Source organism: Bos indicus, chromosome 1, assembly GCF_029378745.1.
Source record: "Bos indicus isolate NIAB-ARS_2022 breed Sahiwal x Tharparkar chromosome 1, NIAB-ARS_B.indTharparkar_mat_pri_1.0, whole genome shotgun sequence".
Classification (NCBI taxonomy): Eukaryota; Metazoa; Chordata; class Mammalia; order Artiodactyla; family Bovidae; genus Bos; species Bos indicus.
In genome coordinates, this window is record NC_091760.1 from 36827503 (window position 1) to 36844420 (window position 16918).

The 16918-nt window shown below is 36.6% G+C and overlaps 1 protein-coding gene across 4 annotated transcripts in view; it reads left to right on the forward strand.

Moving 5' to 3' along the window:
* Window positions 1-16918, forward strand: part of ZNF654 (zinc finger protein 654) — an 87539-nt gene that overhangs the window by 12003 nt on the left and 58618 nt on the right. For 2 of the 4 annotated variants that reach the window (XM_019965415.2, XM_019965347.2), the window contains exon 2: window positions 16734-16879. In XM_019965415.2, the coding sequence (XP_019820974.2) occupies window positions 16734-16879 (146 nt within the window). Of the gene's footprint in view, window positions 1-7170; window positions 16880-16918 lie in introns of those variants that run through there. The other 2 variants (XM_070786662.1, XM_070786664.1) reach the window with 2 other exon arrangements.

Sequence of the window (16918 nt, forward strand, 5' to 3'; positions counted from 1 at the left end):
TGGCTGCTTTCATGATATAACAGGGTTAAGTAGTTGAGATGGACAATGTGTGGCTCATAAACAGCTTTCTGGCCTTTTCAAAAAAAAGTATCTCAGCCCCTGTGCTACTTTCTTATTGATTCTTTTCTATAATCCTGTGAGATAGGTACTGTTTTTAATCTTCATTTTATGAATGGCACAGATGAGACTCAGAGAGGTTAAGCAACTAACCCCAAGTCACACGCTAGAAAAGAGAAATTACCAAGATGTTAATAGTGGTTATATGTGGGCAGAAAATGATGGATGATTTTTTTAATAATCCAGATTTACTACAGTGAGTGTATATAATTTATCAAGAGGGGAGGCAGTTGAAAAAAAAGTAGAACTGAGTTAGAATCTTAAAACTCATTCATCCTTTTTTATTATTTTAATTTCCTCCATTTCATCCCATGCTTGTGAAGAGCAAATATTCAATTTCTGCTTCCCTTTATGGGACTTAACTCTTACTATGCAGTCCTTTCTTAACTTGATTTTTTTGAAAAAAATATTCTATTTGTAGTTTCTTTAAAACTCTATATTAACTGAAGCCATTTTGTCCTTTAACTCCTTTTTTTTATTATTGTTTTAAAATTTTATTATTTTGAATTGCTAGTCTTTTCTTTTATTGAAGTATAGTTGATGTACAGTGTTGTACCAATCTCTGCTGAACAGCAGAGTGACTCAGTTTTACACATATATACATTCTTTTAAAATATTATTTTCCATTATGGTTTATCCTAGAAGACTGGATATAGTTCCCTGTGCAATACAGTAAGACCTTGTTGTTCATCCATTCTATATGTAATAGTTTGTATCTACCAACCCCAGATTCCTGGTGCACTCCTCTCCCCTGTCCTCTCCCCTACTATAAGCCTGATCTCTATGTCTGTGAGTCTAGTTCTGTGTTGTAGATAGGTTCATTTGTGCCATGTTTTAGATTCCACATGTTTTGCCCTTTAACTCTTGAGATTCTTTGTATTCTCTTTATATTTTGAACTTAACTTCAATAACTAGTAAGTGCTCATAACTCAATAGGTATTTATAAAATGCTGCATATATGCCTGTCTGACAGTATATATATATATATAACTTATTTTTTCTTAGTATCAATCTATTGAATTATCCTTAATTATCTTAGGCATAGATCTAGGTACATAAAGTGTTGTAGAAGGTATTCCTAAAAAAAAAAAAAAAAAAATTGGCTGTGTACTATGTGGAAAGTTTCATCCTAATGATTATAGGAGATTAAAGAAGGAAAAGTTCACATCCCCTTCCTTCAAGAAACCATATCATCTAGTAAGGGAGAAAAAGTTTATCTGACTGCTGCAATCACTGTCACGACCTTGATCCAAGCCATAGTCATCCTTCCTCTGGGAAATTTTATCTCCCTGCTTCTAGTTTTCTTGGTTCTTTTCTCCACAGAGCCAAGTGATCCTTTTTTTTGTGTGTCGGGTTATATATTTATTAGCTTGTAACATATTGTTTTTCTTGCAAAAGCATGAACATTTTGGAAATCTGCATTTAAAAACATAATATGTTCAATCATTTGTAAGTTTATTTTCCTTTTAATGCTGTTACTGTTTGATACTACTTAATTTTTTTTAAATTTTATTTTATTTTTAAACTTTACAATATTGTATTAGTTTTGCCAAATATCGAAATGGATCCGCCACAGGTATACATGTGTTCCCCATCCTGAACCCTCCTCTCTCCTCCCTCCCCATACCATCCCTCTGGGTCGTCCCAGTGCACCAGCCCCAAGCATCCAGTATCGTGCATCGAACATGGACTGGCAACTCGTTTCATACATGATATTATACATGTTTCAATGCCATTCTCCCAAATCTTCCCACCCTCTCCCTCTCCCACAGAATCCATAAGACTGTTCTATACATCAGTGTCTCTTTTGCTGTCTCGTACACAGGGTTATTGTTACCTTTTAAAGACATAAGAGTGAGGTCTCTTCTAAACTAAACCTTCCATGTTTTTCTGTCTTAGGGTCAAAGCCAAAATTCTTGGAGTGGACTGCAGGGCTTCATGATCTAGCCTCTGTCTAGCTTTTTAACTTGTCTCCTATTACTTTTTGTCTCTGCTACTTACCTTCAGCTACTCTAGTGTTTTTGCCCCCTCCTTCAGCTTGAATAAGTATTCTCCTGCCTCTTGTTATGTCTGCCAGAAACACTTCATTTGGATCAAATGAATGGTCTCCTATGATTAATTTCACTAAGAGAAATTAAAGTCTAGAGTCCCAAACAGGTTAAGATACCAAATTTCTGCCTTCCTGGAATATTGCTTAATCAGAGCCATTGTGCCTGTCTGGTTAGGGCTGGGGAGTTTTCAGGAACTGTAGCTTGGTTGTCTTCTCACTGGGAGTGGCTTCTTTTGCACCTCAAAAGGAAAATCATTTAACCTCCAACCATACTTTTTTAAGAATCCAGAAGGTCAGTAGGGCAAAGGCTCCTTACACTACCCAGCCAACACCCGTTAAACTGAGAAACAGTAGTAATTCCTTGAACTTAGTACATAGTACAGTTGACTCACATCACTTTTGCCAGTAGGATTTAGTGGTATCACTAAAGATGAATATTAAAGGAAAGATGGGTGCACAAAAATCAAGGTATCAAGTCAGTTTTGGTTTCAACCTCACCAGGGTGCTAGTCAGTTATAGCAACTGCCAGTGTCTATAACTTGTAAAGTTTTACTGGGAACACTCATCAAACAGTTGTGCCACTCTATGCTTATGATAATTGTTTGAGAGGTGGAAGCACTTTACCTGAACATTTCTGCTTTCTTGAAAGCTGTTTCTGATCTTCTGTCTTGCAAAGTTATATATTTCATGAATGACAGCCCCAGGCACCAGGTCATACTTGATGTCTCTTTCTTAAGGTTTCCTTCATATTAAAAACTTTTAATTTCTGTTTTTTTATGTATTGTCCTGGAACTCCTGTGCTACAGTAAGTATAGATTCTGTTTAGTGGTATAGCTTCTTTACTGCCTTTTGTAAAGAGTATATCACTTACTTGTAGTGTGTAAAGCTCAAAGTACAATCTCTGCAAGGCTCCACAAGACTCGAGCCTTGCCATTACCATAGCTCTGATGTTCTGCCCTCGTCTCTGGATTTCTCTGTCCCCAGCCTGTGCCAAAACATTTTTAGCCTTGTGTTACTATGACTTTTGCCACTTGCCCTGAAATTCTTAGGCCTATTGAGCTAAAATCATAAAAGCACTCCTCTTGTGCCACATATTTGTATTATTTGGACAATAGCCATAATGAAATAAAGCTACTTTTAATATTTCTGATGTCTGTACTCATTGAAGATAGTATGTCTTCTGCCACTTGCTCCTCTAAATCCTTTCTTTATTCTGCTTTTAACTGTTCTGTTGTTGTCGTTCAGTCGCTCAGTCATGTCCGAATCTTTGTGACCCCACGGACTGCAGCACGCCAGGCTTCCCTGTCTTTCACCATCTCCTGGAGCTTGCTCAAACTCATGTCCATTGAGTCAGTGATGCCACCCAACCATCTTGTTCTCTCTCGTCTCCTTCTCCTCCCACCTTCAATATTTCCCAGCATCAGGGTCTTTTCAAATGAGTCAGTTCTTTGTATCAGGTGGCCAAAGTATTGGAGCTTCAGCTTCAGCATTAGTCCTTCCAATGAATATTCAGATTGATTTCCTTTAGGATTGACTGGTTTGATCTCCTTTAACTGTTCTAGACCTTGCATGATTTGTTCTACCTCACTGGCAGTGTAAACATTCCTTTTTGTCACATTCCTTTCAGCAGTGATTGTTGTTATTTAGTCACTAAGTTGTGTCTGACTCTTTTTGTGACCCCATGGACTGTAGCCCTCCAGGCTCCTCTGTCCATGGGATTCTCCAGGCAGGGATACTGGAGTGGGTTGCCAGTTCTTCCTCCAGAATTCCTGATCCAGGGGCGTTTCCTGCATTGGCAGGCAGATTCTTTACTTCTGAGCTACCAGGAAAGTCCTTCAGCAATGATAGGATATGCCATTTCATATAAACATTGTTGGTTTCTGTTTTTGTTTATATTTTAGCCTATTCTTAAGTTGGTTCCTCCTGTCTTCCTTTCCCTTTCTGTTTGCTTTTGGGCTTAGGTTTTATTATTCTTCAGTTATCTGTTATCTTCAGTAAGATCTCCTGTAATACCAGAGATGAAAGTCAAGGAATAGGGAATTTACTGAAAAGCATTCACCATGAAACAGATTTTGCCCATTCTTATCTCCAAGATTTAAGGAAATCTTACCAGCTCAACATCAAACCAAGGTTTAACCTCTTATTTTGCTTTTCTTCAGTTTTGCTTTTCCTGTCCATTCCCTGAGGCCTAACTTTGAATTCCTGGGGCATTTTTCTTTGTGACACTGTGCCATATCCTACATTGCCTCCTATAATAACTAGTAATTTGAAACGCATCTGAAATGCTTCAGGTATTCATTGATAATCTCTCAGTTGTTTTTTTTTTTTAACCTTTCACATTTGTACAGATTTTATGTTACTGAATAGCAGTCTCAGTCTTCATGGTGTGTGATTTTTACACTTACTCTTATTATGTATTTTCTATTTCTTTAAAATACTGTTTTACCATAATTGGATTTCCATTCTGATTCACTGCGACTTCCACGCTTCAGTTTACCTCCTGTACCTCTGTTAGATACTTTTGGAGTCAGTCACTCTTCCTTTCTGATGAGTAACAGCTAAAATACATTTCCCCCCCAATTCCATCTTTAAGAATGCATAGTTCTGGTATATATCAGTATATTCTCGTTTTCTTTTTTCATATCTGACTAGTTTAGTTTCTGAAATTGAATTCATTCTTAAGAAAGTCCCACTTTTCTTCCATCTTAACATGACCTCCTTTTATTTTATTTTTTTTAACTCTTTCACTGTTATTTTGATTGAAAGTTAGTCACCTTTTAGAAACAAATTTAGTTCTTGAGACTAACCATACCTGGTATCTAAAGTTATTGTTAACTCTTTTTAGTTTCTGCTTTGAATGTGTAGTAATTCCATTGAGTTTTTCTTTTGCGTCAGTCTAGGAAAGTGATTTATGCCCCAAATAATAATTAAGATTGACCTTTCTTTATTTCTGCACTTAATAAAATCCACTGGACATCTTCATTGAACTCAAATAAAAGTTCATGTACATATCATTCTCAGAAGTTACTAGAGATCATATGACAGTGACTCTAGAAGCCTTTGGGCAAGTCACATGAATATAAGAGCTTTTCTCTGAGAACAAAATTAACAGGGATCAAAATAAGTCAGCTCATCTAAGACTAGTATTAATAATTTAAAGTCTAGACATTCACACACTAGTGTTCTAAGACCCATATGGAACTTAACTGGTTTTTCAGTTTAATTCTTTGGCTTGTGGACTTTGTTGAGAAACCAGACAGAAGGAACAAAAAAAGATTTCCACCTACTAGTATCTAAGAAACGTGTATAACTAAAGGACATTTGAAAAATTCAAAATATAATTATTGCCTCAACAACACCTGCAATACCATCATGCCAGGTCAGGCTGATTTTTTAAAACTGTAGTATAGTTGACTTAACAGTAGTTTGTGATAGTTTCAGATGTGCAGCATGATTCAATATTTCTGCAGATTATATTCCATATAGGTTATTACAAGATAATGGGTATAATTCCTTACACTTTATGGTATATTCTGTTGCTTATCTCTTATATATAGTAGTTTGTATCTGTTAATCACACACCCCTAATTTGCCCCTCCTGCTTTCCCTCTCCCATTTGGTATCTACAAGTTGGTTCTATATCTGTGAGTCTATGTTTTGCATAAACATTCATTTGTATTATTTTTTAGATTCCTTATATAGTATTTGGAATATTATCATATAGTATTTGGCTTTCTATGACATATTTCACTAACCATAATATTTTCTAGGTCCATCCACATTGCTACAGATAGCAGTATTTTTTTTTTAATATTTTTGTGGCTGGGTAATATTGCCTTGTATATATATGTCTCATCTTAATTTGGTCATTTGTTGATGGGCACTTGGGTTGCTTTCATATCTTGGTTACTGCAAATAGTGCTGTGGATATTGGGGTGCATTTATCTTTTCAAAGTAAAGTTTTGTTTTTCCTTTCCAGATATATACCTAGGAATGGAATTGCTAGATCATAGGGTAATATGGTATTCTTTTTTTTTTTTTTTTTAATTAATTTTATTTTATTTTTAAACTTTACATAATTGTATTAGTTTTGCCAAACATCAAAATGAATCCACCACAGGTATACATGTGTTCCCCATCCTGAACCCTCCTCCCTCCTCCCTCCCCATACCATCCCTCTGGGTCGTCCCAGTGCACTAGCCCCAAGCATCCAGTATCGTGCATCGAACCTGGACTGGTAACTCGTTTCTTACATGATATTTTACATGTTACAATGTCATTCTCCCAAATCTTCCCACCCTCTCCCTCTCCCACAGAGTCCATAAGACTGTTCTATACATCAGTGTCTCTTTTGCTGTCTCGTACACAGGGTTATTGTTACCATCTTTCTAAATTCCATATATATGCGTTAGAATACTGTATTTATGTTTTTCCTTCTGGCTTACTTCACTCTGTATAATAGGCTCCAGTTTCATCCACCTCATTAGAACTGATTCAAATGTATTCTTTTTAATGGCTGAGTAATACTCCATTGTGTATATGTACCACAGCTTTCTTATCCATTCATCTGCTGATGGACATCTAGGTTGCTTCCATGTCTTGGCTATTATAAACAATGCTGCGATGAACATTGGGGTACATGTGTCTCTTTCCCTTCTGGTTTCCTCAGTGTGTATGCCCAGCAGTGGGGTTGCTGGATCATAAGGCAGTTCTACTTCCAGTTTTTTAAGGAATCTCCACACTGTTCTCCATAGTGGCTGTACTAGTTTGCATTCCCACCAACAGTGTAAGAGGGTTCCCTTTTCTCCACACCCTCTCCAGCATTTATTATTTGTAGACTTTTGGATCGCAGCCATTCTGACTGGTGTGAAATGGTACCTCATAGTGGTTTTGATTTGCATTTCTCTGATAATGAGTGATGTTGAGCATCTTTTCATGTGTTTGTTAGCCATCTGTATGTCTTTTTTGGAGAAATGTCTATTTAGTTCTTTGGCCCATTTTTTGATTGGGTCGTTTATTTTTCTGGAGTTGAGCTGTAGGAGTTGCTTGTATATTTTTGAGATTAGTTGTTTGTCGGTTGCTTCATTTGCTATTATTTTCTCCCATTCTGAAGGCTGTCTTTTCACCTTGCTAATAGTTTCCTGGTATTCTTATTTTTAGTTTTTCGAAAAACCTCCACACTGTTTCTCATGTTGGCTACATCAATTTACATTTCCACCAAGAGTGTAGAAGAGTTTCCCTTTCTCCATATCCTCTCCAACATTTGTTACCTGTAGACTTTTTGATGATAGCCATTCTGACACGTGTGAGGTGATACCTCATTATTGTTTCGATTTGCATTTCTCCTATAATTATCTTTATTGAGCATCTTTTCATGTGCCTGTTAGCCATCTGTATATCTTAGGAAAAATGTCTATTCAGGTCTTCTGATCATTTTGTGATTGGATTTTTGTTTTTAATTGAGTTGTATGAGCAGTTTGTATATTTTGCACACCCCTTGTTGGTCACATAATTTGCATTTATTTTCTCCAGTTCTGTAGGTTTTTTCCTTTTGTTTATGGTTTCCTTTGCTGTGCAGAAGCTTTTTAAAAAGTTTAGGTCTCATTTGTTTATTTTTGCTTTTATTTCTTTTGCCTTAGTGGCCATGCCAAATTGAAGTCAGATGCAGGGTTCTGCTTAGCCCATGCTAGTTAAGACTTTGTCATGTACACACACATCTGTGGATATCACCAGGTGCAGACAAATGAAGAGGTCTGTTCACTCCACATGTTAATTTGATATTCATATACATTTCCACATATTTTGGAGTTCCCTTGTTTTAATGTTTACACAGGAAGTTTTATGCCAGTTTTCATGTTTATACAGGGAGCATTTAGTATATTGCTTTCCCTAGTGAGTTTGGAATCAAATGAAGAATTGAAAGGTACCAAAATCTATTAATAGCTATTCAGGCATGAAGTTATTTTATTTGTATTACTGTATCTAGGATATACTTTATTTGTCAATGAATATTGAACAAAATAGTTGAAACTCAGCAATAGCTTTTGAATAGGTTTTATTTGTGAGTGACTTATATGCTTACTAATAACAGTGAGTAAAATTTGTTGTAATTTTACATCTGGAAACAGTTAACCAGTTCATACTGATGCATTGAAATAGTCACCAGAGTAAGCTTAAGCTTGCTGGCTATTTTTTGAAACAAAGTGTACTGGTAATAATAGCTATTTGTTATTATCCTGGATTTTGACATATTACCTTAGTTCTTCAATAGCTCTGTGATTAATATTAAATTCATTTTACTGCAAACTTAGATTGAAAAGGTTAATAACTTCGCTAATGTTACACAGCTAATAAATGACAAAGCCTAATCTGTCTTGATTCCAAAACCTGTATTCTCCCCACAGTGCTGGCAATCTACCTGATTTATTTTTCTATCTGACTACAAATGAAACCCATAGGTGAGGGTAAATCTTGGTGTGTAGTTAGGTAATAAGATAAGGAAAGTAAATGTATTTATATTATGAAATAGCATCCAGAAAATAAGTGAGAACATTGAAATCTGAGGGGAAAGTTTGGAACAAAAAATTTTGTTTTTAAACCTAAAAAGTGAACTAATTTTATATTTGTAGAAAAGAATACACTTATCAAGCTCAGGAAAGTAACATTGTATAATATCCAGTAAATTACAGCCCTTATTAGAAAGTTACCAGTTTTGCCACTGTTGCTCTTTTTTTCCTTTGTTTCAGGATGTTATTTCTGATCTCGCATTGTGTTTAGTTATTAGTGTCTTCCACTCTCTAGCAGTTCTTCAGTTTTTCCTTTCATGACCTTTGCATGTTTGAAGAGTACTGGTCAGGGTGGTGTGTTTTTTGTTTTTTTTTTTTTTTTTTGGTAAAATATCCTATAGTTTGGATTTGTTTGAGGATTTCTCATAATTAGAATTAGGTTTTTGCATTTTTGGCAAAATTACCACAAAAATGCTTTTGTCTTTCTTGGAGCATCATATCAAGAGGTTTATGATAGTATGCTTTACTAGTTATTGATGCTGTTTACCTTGATGGCTTGGTTAAGTTTGTGAGGTTTCTCCACTTAAAGATACTATCTTTCTGTTTTTAGTTGATAACAGTCTTGTGGGAATTGCTTTGAGATGGCAAATCTTCTCAAATTTTTCACCCACTAATAATAGCATAGATTTGTGGTTCTTGTCTGCAACATTCATTGCTATATATAGTATTTGCCTAACGGTGATTCTCTGTTTCTCTCTTTTTATTGATACGTATTAATTGGTATTCTGCTGTGAGGAAAAGCAGTCTCATCCCTAACTTTTATTGATTAATTAGATTATTTCTATCAGTAGAGACTCATGGATACCATCATTTATTTTGTTGCTCAAATTGTTCTAGCTTTAACTGCTCAGAGCGCCTTCAGGTTGGCTCCCATCATCTTATATTCCATCACTGTTTCAGCATTTCAGTACTTTCTGGCAGCACAAAGTGTTCAGGTCTTATCTTGATATTTTCCCTGTTCCATCTCTGCTGGAGGAGGGCTTGAGCAGCCCAAGTTCTTTGTGCGTGAGGAGACCCAAGGATATTGGAGAATAGTGTTTAGAAACAAAGATTTGGGTCCTAAGTATGTGTACTTCTACTGAGGTGTCATTGCTCCTAGGCCCTCTCAATGGACAGAGCTAGGAAATATATTTATATATACACACATAAATATATGTGTGTATATAAGCTATATTATAAATGAATAACCTAATGATACTGAAAGGGTTAGGGAAAAGACTATTTGTTACAATGTTTATTTTAGGTATTTAGAAGATTAAAAGATTTATTCAGTGCATAGATTGGGATGTATTATAACCATTTTTTGAAGCTCTTAGAGTGATTGTGATGTGGCTTAATCACATGACAGAGTACTAACCACTAAAAGATCATGGCCATGGTATGTTAGATTTAAAAAGTGGGTGGATTCACTGTAAGCAAGTAATGAAATTAACATTAGTGAACAGCTCTGTTGACACCTGTGAAATATATGAAATAATGTTGATGACAGTGGGAGGTTTCAGGTAGGAGAGTGACATGGGTGCGAATGGCCAGCTAATAGAAGTAAAGTCATCCTGGATACTGTGTTAATGATATTAGTCTATTATAACCTGGATTTAGATATTGGGATTCTTTTGCTTAGTGACAAACTAGTGTTTGGCAGTCTTCACTGTTGTGTTAGAAAAAAGGAGAACTCAGTTAAGAAACATAATCTTATTTTAGTTGATCACCTTATATTTTAGGGGTTCTTAAACTGCTGCGTTTGTGTTATTTTTATACATTTGTGTGTTAGGCAGCCCTGGCTGCTATAACAAAATATCCTATTTCTAAATACAGTCACACTGGGGTTAAGACATCATTCAATACATGAACTTTAGGGGAACACATTTCAGACTGTAGTAATTTGGATGATGTATTTTAATGTTCTTAAATAAAGTATGTAATTCTCTATACAGCAGTTCTTTATAGAGTGACAGTAAAAACTGTTACTTATTAGAATACCAAAGAAAATGACAAATATAATAAGGTGTGTTCCTCGCTGCACAGTAGCTGAGTAGAGTACCTTCATATTATAATGTCATGGGATCAGCTCTCATTAGTTAAGTGCTTACTAATAAGTTATAGTGCAGGAGAAACATTTCAGAATAAAAAGACAATGTAATGTAAAGTTTTATATATTTTAAGGAAAATATTTATACAGAAGTGTTACAGTGAATATTATAGTACAGTATTAGTATCTGGCATGACATTAAACGGCGTAAGAAGATTGTCAGTCCTCCATATCTGTGAGTTCCACATCTGTGGATTCAACCAACTGTGTATTAAAAATACTTGGAAAAAGACCCAGAATGTTCCAAAACACAAAACTTGGATTTGCTGTGTGCTTGCAACTATTTACATAGTACTTACACTGTATTATGTATTATAAGTAATTTCAGAGATGATATGCAAATACACTTTTATATAAAGGACTTGAGCATCTGTAAATTTTGATATGGGGTGGGCGATCCTGTCATCTGAGTTAAATTCACCCATTCCAGTCCATTTTAGTTTGATGATTCCTAAAATGCCGATGTCACACTTGCCATCTCCTGTTTGACCACTTCCAATTTGCCTTGATTCATGGACCGAACATTGCAGGTTCCTATGCAGTATTGCTCTTTACAGCATCGGACTTTACTTCCATGACTAGTCACCTCTACACCTGGGTGCTGTTTTTGCTTTGGCTCCATCTCTTCATTCTTTCTGGAGTTACTTCTCCACTCATCTCCAGTAGCATGTTGGGCACCTAACGACCTGGGGAGTTCATCTTTCAGTGTCCTATCTTTTTGCCTTTTCATACTGTTCATGGGGTTCTCAAGGCAAGAATACTGAAGTGATTTGCGATTCTCTTCTCCAGTGGACTATGTTTTGTCAGAACTCTCCACCATGACTCGTCCATCTTGGGTGGCCCTACACAGCAGTTCATTATAGGGGACTTGAATGAAAAAGTAGGAAGTCAAGAGATATGGAGTAATAGGCAAATATAGCCTTGGAGTACAAAACAAAGCAGGTCAAAGGCTAACAGAGTTTTGCCAAGAGAACACACTGGTCATAGCAAACACCCTCTTCCAACAACACAAGAGAAGACTCTAAACATGGATATTACCAGATAGTCAATACTGAAATCAGATTGATTATATTCTTTGCAGCCAAAGATGGATAAGCTCTATACAGTCAGCAAAAACAAGACCAGGAGCTGACTGTGGCTCAGATCATGCACTCCTTATTGCCAAATTCAGACTTAACTTGAAGAAAGTGGGGAAAACCACAAGACCATTCAGGTATGATCTAAATCAAATCCCTTACTATTATTCAGTGGAAGTGAAAGATCTATTCAAGGGACTAGATCTGATAGAGTGCCTGAAGAACTGTGGATGGAGGTTCGTTACATTTTACAGGAGGCAGTGATCAAGACCATCCCCAAGAAAAAGAAATGCAAAAAGGCAAAATGATTGTCTGAGGTGGCCTTACAAATAGCTGAGGGAAAAAAAAGATGCAAAAGGCAAAGGAGAAGAGAAAAGACATACCCATTTGAATGCAGAGTTCCAAAGACTAGCAAGGAGAGATAAGAAAACCTTAGTGCGAAGAAATAGAGGAAAACAATAGAATGGGAAAGACTAGAGATCTCTTCAAGAAAATTAGAAGATACCAAGGGAACATTTCATGCAAAGATGGGCTCAATAAAGGACAGAAATGGTATGGACCTAACAGAAGATATTAAGAAAAGATTGCAGGAATACACAGAACTATACAAAAACGATCTCCATGACCCAGATAATCATGATGATGTGATCACTCACCTAGAGCCAGACATCCTGGAATGTGAAGTCAAGTGGGCCTTAGAAAGCATCACTACAAACAAAGCTAGTGGAGCTGATGGAATTCCAGTTGAGCTATTTCAAATCCTAACATGATGCTGTGAAAGTGCTGCACTCATTATGCCAGCAAATTTGGAAAACTCAGCAATGACCACAGGACTGGAAAAGGTCAGTTTTCATTCCAATCCCAAAGAAAGACAATGCCAAAAAATGTTCAAACTACCACACAACTGCACTCATCTCACATGCTAGTAAAGTAATGCTCAAAATTCTCCAAGCCAGGCTTCAACAGTATGTGAACCATGAACTTCCAGATGTTCAAACTGGATTTAGAAAAGGCAGAGGAAGCAGAGATCAAATTACCAACACCTGCTGGATCATCAAAAAAGCAAGAGAGTTCCAGGAAACCATCTATTTCTGGTTTATTGACTACGCCAAAGCCTTTGACTGTGTGAATCACAACAAACTGTGGAAAATTCTGAAAGAGATGGGAATACCAGACCACCTGACCTGCCTCTTGAGAAACGTGTATGCAGATCAAGAAGCAACAGTTAGAAGTGGACATGGAACAACAGACCAGTTCCAAATTGGGAAAGGAGTACGTCAAGGCTGTATATTGTCACCCTGCTTATTTAACTTATATGCAGAGTAAATCATGAGAAATGCTGGACTGGATGAAGCACAAGCTGGAATCATGAAAGTGAAAGAGGAGAATGAAAAAGTTGGCTTAAAACTCAGCATTCAGAAAACTAATATCATGGCATCTGTTCCCATCATTACATGGCAAATAGATGGGGAAACAATGCAAACAGTGAGAGACTTTATATTTTTGGGCTCCAAAATCAGTGCAGATGGTGAGTGCAGCCATGAAATTAAAAGACACTTGCTCCTTGGAAGAAAAGTTATGACCAACCTAAATAGCATTGTAAACAGCAGAGCCATTAATTTGCCAACAAAGGTCCATCTAGTCAAAGCTATGGTTTTTCCAGTAATCTAAATGGATGTGAGAGTTGGACTATAAAGAAAACTGAGTGCCGAAGAATTGATGCTTTTGAATTGTGATGTTGGAGAAGACTCTGAGACTCCCTTGGACTGCAAGGATATCAACCAGTCCATCCTAAAGGAAATCAGTCTTGAATTTTCATTGGAAGGACTGATGCTGAAGCTGAAACTCCAATACTCTGGCCACCTGATGCAAAGAGCTGACTCACTGGAAAAGATCTGATGCTGGGAAAGATTGAAGTCAGGAGGAGAAGGGGATGACAGAGGATGAGATGGTTGGAAGGCATCTCCAACTCGATGAACATGAGTTGATGGAAAGGGAAGCCTTGCATACTGCAGTCCTTGGGGTTGCAAAGAGTCGGACATGACTGAGCAACTGAACTGAACTGCGGGATCCTATAACCAAACCTCTGCAGATACTGAGGGCCAACTGCTTGTAAATTTCAACTAGTTTTATTTATTTTCCTTCATGTGTATTATGGGAAGCCTATTGGAAGTACTGCACACAAGTAGTTTTATTATTTTGGATTCAAATGGATCAGATGGGGTATTAATAGCTGAATCTTGGTGAATAAGGGAAGCTACAATGATTATAGAACCTGAAAAAGTAGAAAGGTTCTCTTCTAAGGACATAAACCCAGCCCATAAATAGGAAGTGAATAAGGTTCTAAGTAGAAATGTATTAGAGCAAACTAAAGATAGAAAAATGTGAGTTTGTTAGGTACCTATTTTTAATGTGGCACCAGAGAGGTGTTATGTGGGCCAAAAAAAAAAAGGCAATAAAGTTGGTCAAACACTTTAGTGAAGAGAAAATTTAAATCCAGGAAACCACCATTTACATGTTCCTCCTTTGTTTTGCCTATGGTGGTTTGGAAAAATCTGTCCTACTTGGGATCATCATAGTTAGTAGTAGTTTTTAATTCCCAGGTTAAGAAGTACTAGATAATAGAAGGGGGATACAAGTTCATACAGCTGATGCTCTCTAGCTTTCTCCTTTATCCACACATGTTCCTAGAAATATTAGAGACATACTAGCACCTGGTATGAAAATTTGGAATTGTCAAAGAACTGTGAAAAGTCAGGGATTTTATCTAAGGTAGATTGCCATAGTTTCACAAATGCCGGCCAAAGAAGTGAAACTCCTGGGTTAGAGATAGCAGACTCTTGTTACTTTTATAGCACAACAAACAACATGAGCTTCAAGTTCATGGTGGTTCCCTTTGCTTCTCAAGTATCACAAAGGTAATGTGAATGGTCCAAGTGAATCCTGAACTCATAGTATGTTTATATCACAGCTTAGGAATCCAAGCTTCAGTTCAGTTTCAGTTCAGTCGCTCAGTCGTGTCCAACTCTTTGCGACCCCATGAATCGCAGCACGCCAGGCCTCCCTGTCCATCACCAACTCCCGGAGTTCACTCAGACTCACGTCCATCGAGTCAGTGATGCCATCCAGCCATCTCATCCTCTGTCGTCCCCTTCTCCTCCTGCCCCCAATCCTTTCCGGCATCAGAGTCTTTTCCAATGAGTCAAGTGACTCCTAATCTTAAATCCCATGGATAGAGGAGCCTAGTGGGCTACAGTCCACAGAGTCCCAGAATAGTGGGACACAACTTAGTAACTAAACAACAACAAACAACAGCAATATTTTATAATAGTGGGCAAGCATATCTGCCTGACCTTTGCTCCAGAGAGAGCCATTGCTTTGAAGACAGACATCATCTCTGTATTTCAAGGCTGTTTCCTATAAACTTCTTTGAAAGGATGAAGGCAGTCTGGGTCTCTTTTAAAACTAGAAATACAAGGACCCATGGAAAATTACCTCTAACAGGAAGTGATGAGTATGAAAAGTCCTTGAGCTCTAAATGTTCATGGCTGTTCTACTCTTCTCTAGTTTTACCAGCTTTAAATCAGGAGTTGGCAAGCTTTTTCTGTAAAGGAGCAGATATTAAATATTTTAGACTTTATTAGCCATATGATTTCATCATAAAGACTCAACCTGTTATAGCAGGAAAGCAGCCATAGATTATATAATATGTAAATGCATAAACCTGGTTATGCTGCAGTAAGAGTTTATGGATATTGAAATTTGAATTTCATGTAATTTTCATGCATCACAAATATTTTTTCAACCATTTGAAAATGTAATGCCCATTCTTAGATTGTAGGTCATACAAAGATGGTGGTAGGCTGACTTTGGCCTACATGCCATAGTTTGCCAACTGGTTTTATAAGATGAATTTCTAGAATATAATAGTTTGCATACAGTAGTCTTGCATGTGAGAGATCATGATTAACATTTTATAGCAATTGATAATTCTAAATTGTTGTCTCATAAATTGTTCCCAGTTTAGCCTTAGAGTAAATCTGCAAGATAAGCATTGTTATCTTCATGTTATGATCAGGAAACTAATGCATAAAGAAGGTAGATGACATACCCAAATTCATAAACTAGTTAAGTGACAGAGCCAGGACTGATTTTATTTTGTAATCTTTTCCCCATAATATGGTACAGTTTATGAAAGAGTATCATACCACTATATCTTTAATACTCATTTGTTGCCAGAATGTTTAGTTCAGTCCTATATAAATTATAATAATGGATGCTTATTTCTAATTTTATTTATTACTATCTTCTGTCTAGCTATTTTAATATTTGATAATTTGTACTTTGGAAAAAAGCTAGACATAGGATGTGAAAGCATTTATTACAACATTTGGTAAAGATTTGGCAGTTGAACCATATGGTCTTTTATATATTATAATTTTTTCCCACATTTTCAGATAATAGTTCATTTTATTTTCAGATGTATACAATGAAACTAAACAATAAAGACAAGCTTCACTGGTGACTCAGTGGTAAAGAATCCACCTGCCAATGTAGGAGATGTGGGTTCGAAGATCCCCTGGAGAGGGAAGTGGCAACACACTCCAGTATTCTTGCTTGGGAAATCCCATGGACATAGGAGCCTAGTGGGTTACAGTCTATAGGGTCACAAAAGAGTGGACATAACTTAGCAACTAAACAACAACAAACAATAAATAACTTTTTTCCCTCCTAAATCATTTGTGTTCATGCTGAACTAATGTTTTATATGGTAAGTTTTATCCAAATTTAACATTTTCTCTAATAATGTACTTTTTGGATTGCTTCCTTATCAGGTGGTTGAAGATTATGCTGGAAGATGGCAGGTCCCTTTGCCACAGCTTCAGGTTCTTCAGACGGCACTTTGTTGTTTTACATCAGCCAGTGCATCATTCCCAGATGAATGTGAGCACGTACAATATGTTTTGAGTAGCCTTGCTTTGTAAGTACTCTTTACTTCTCGTCAAAGTATTTTTTTGAT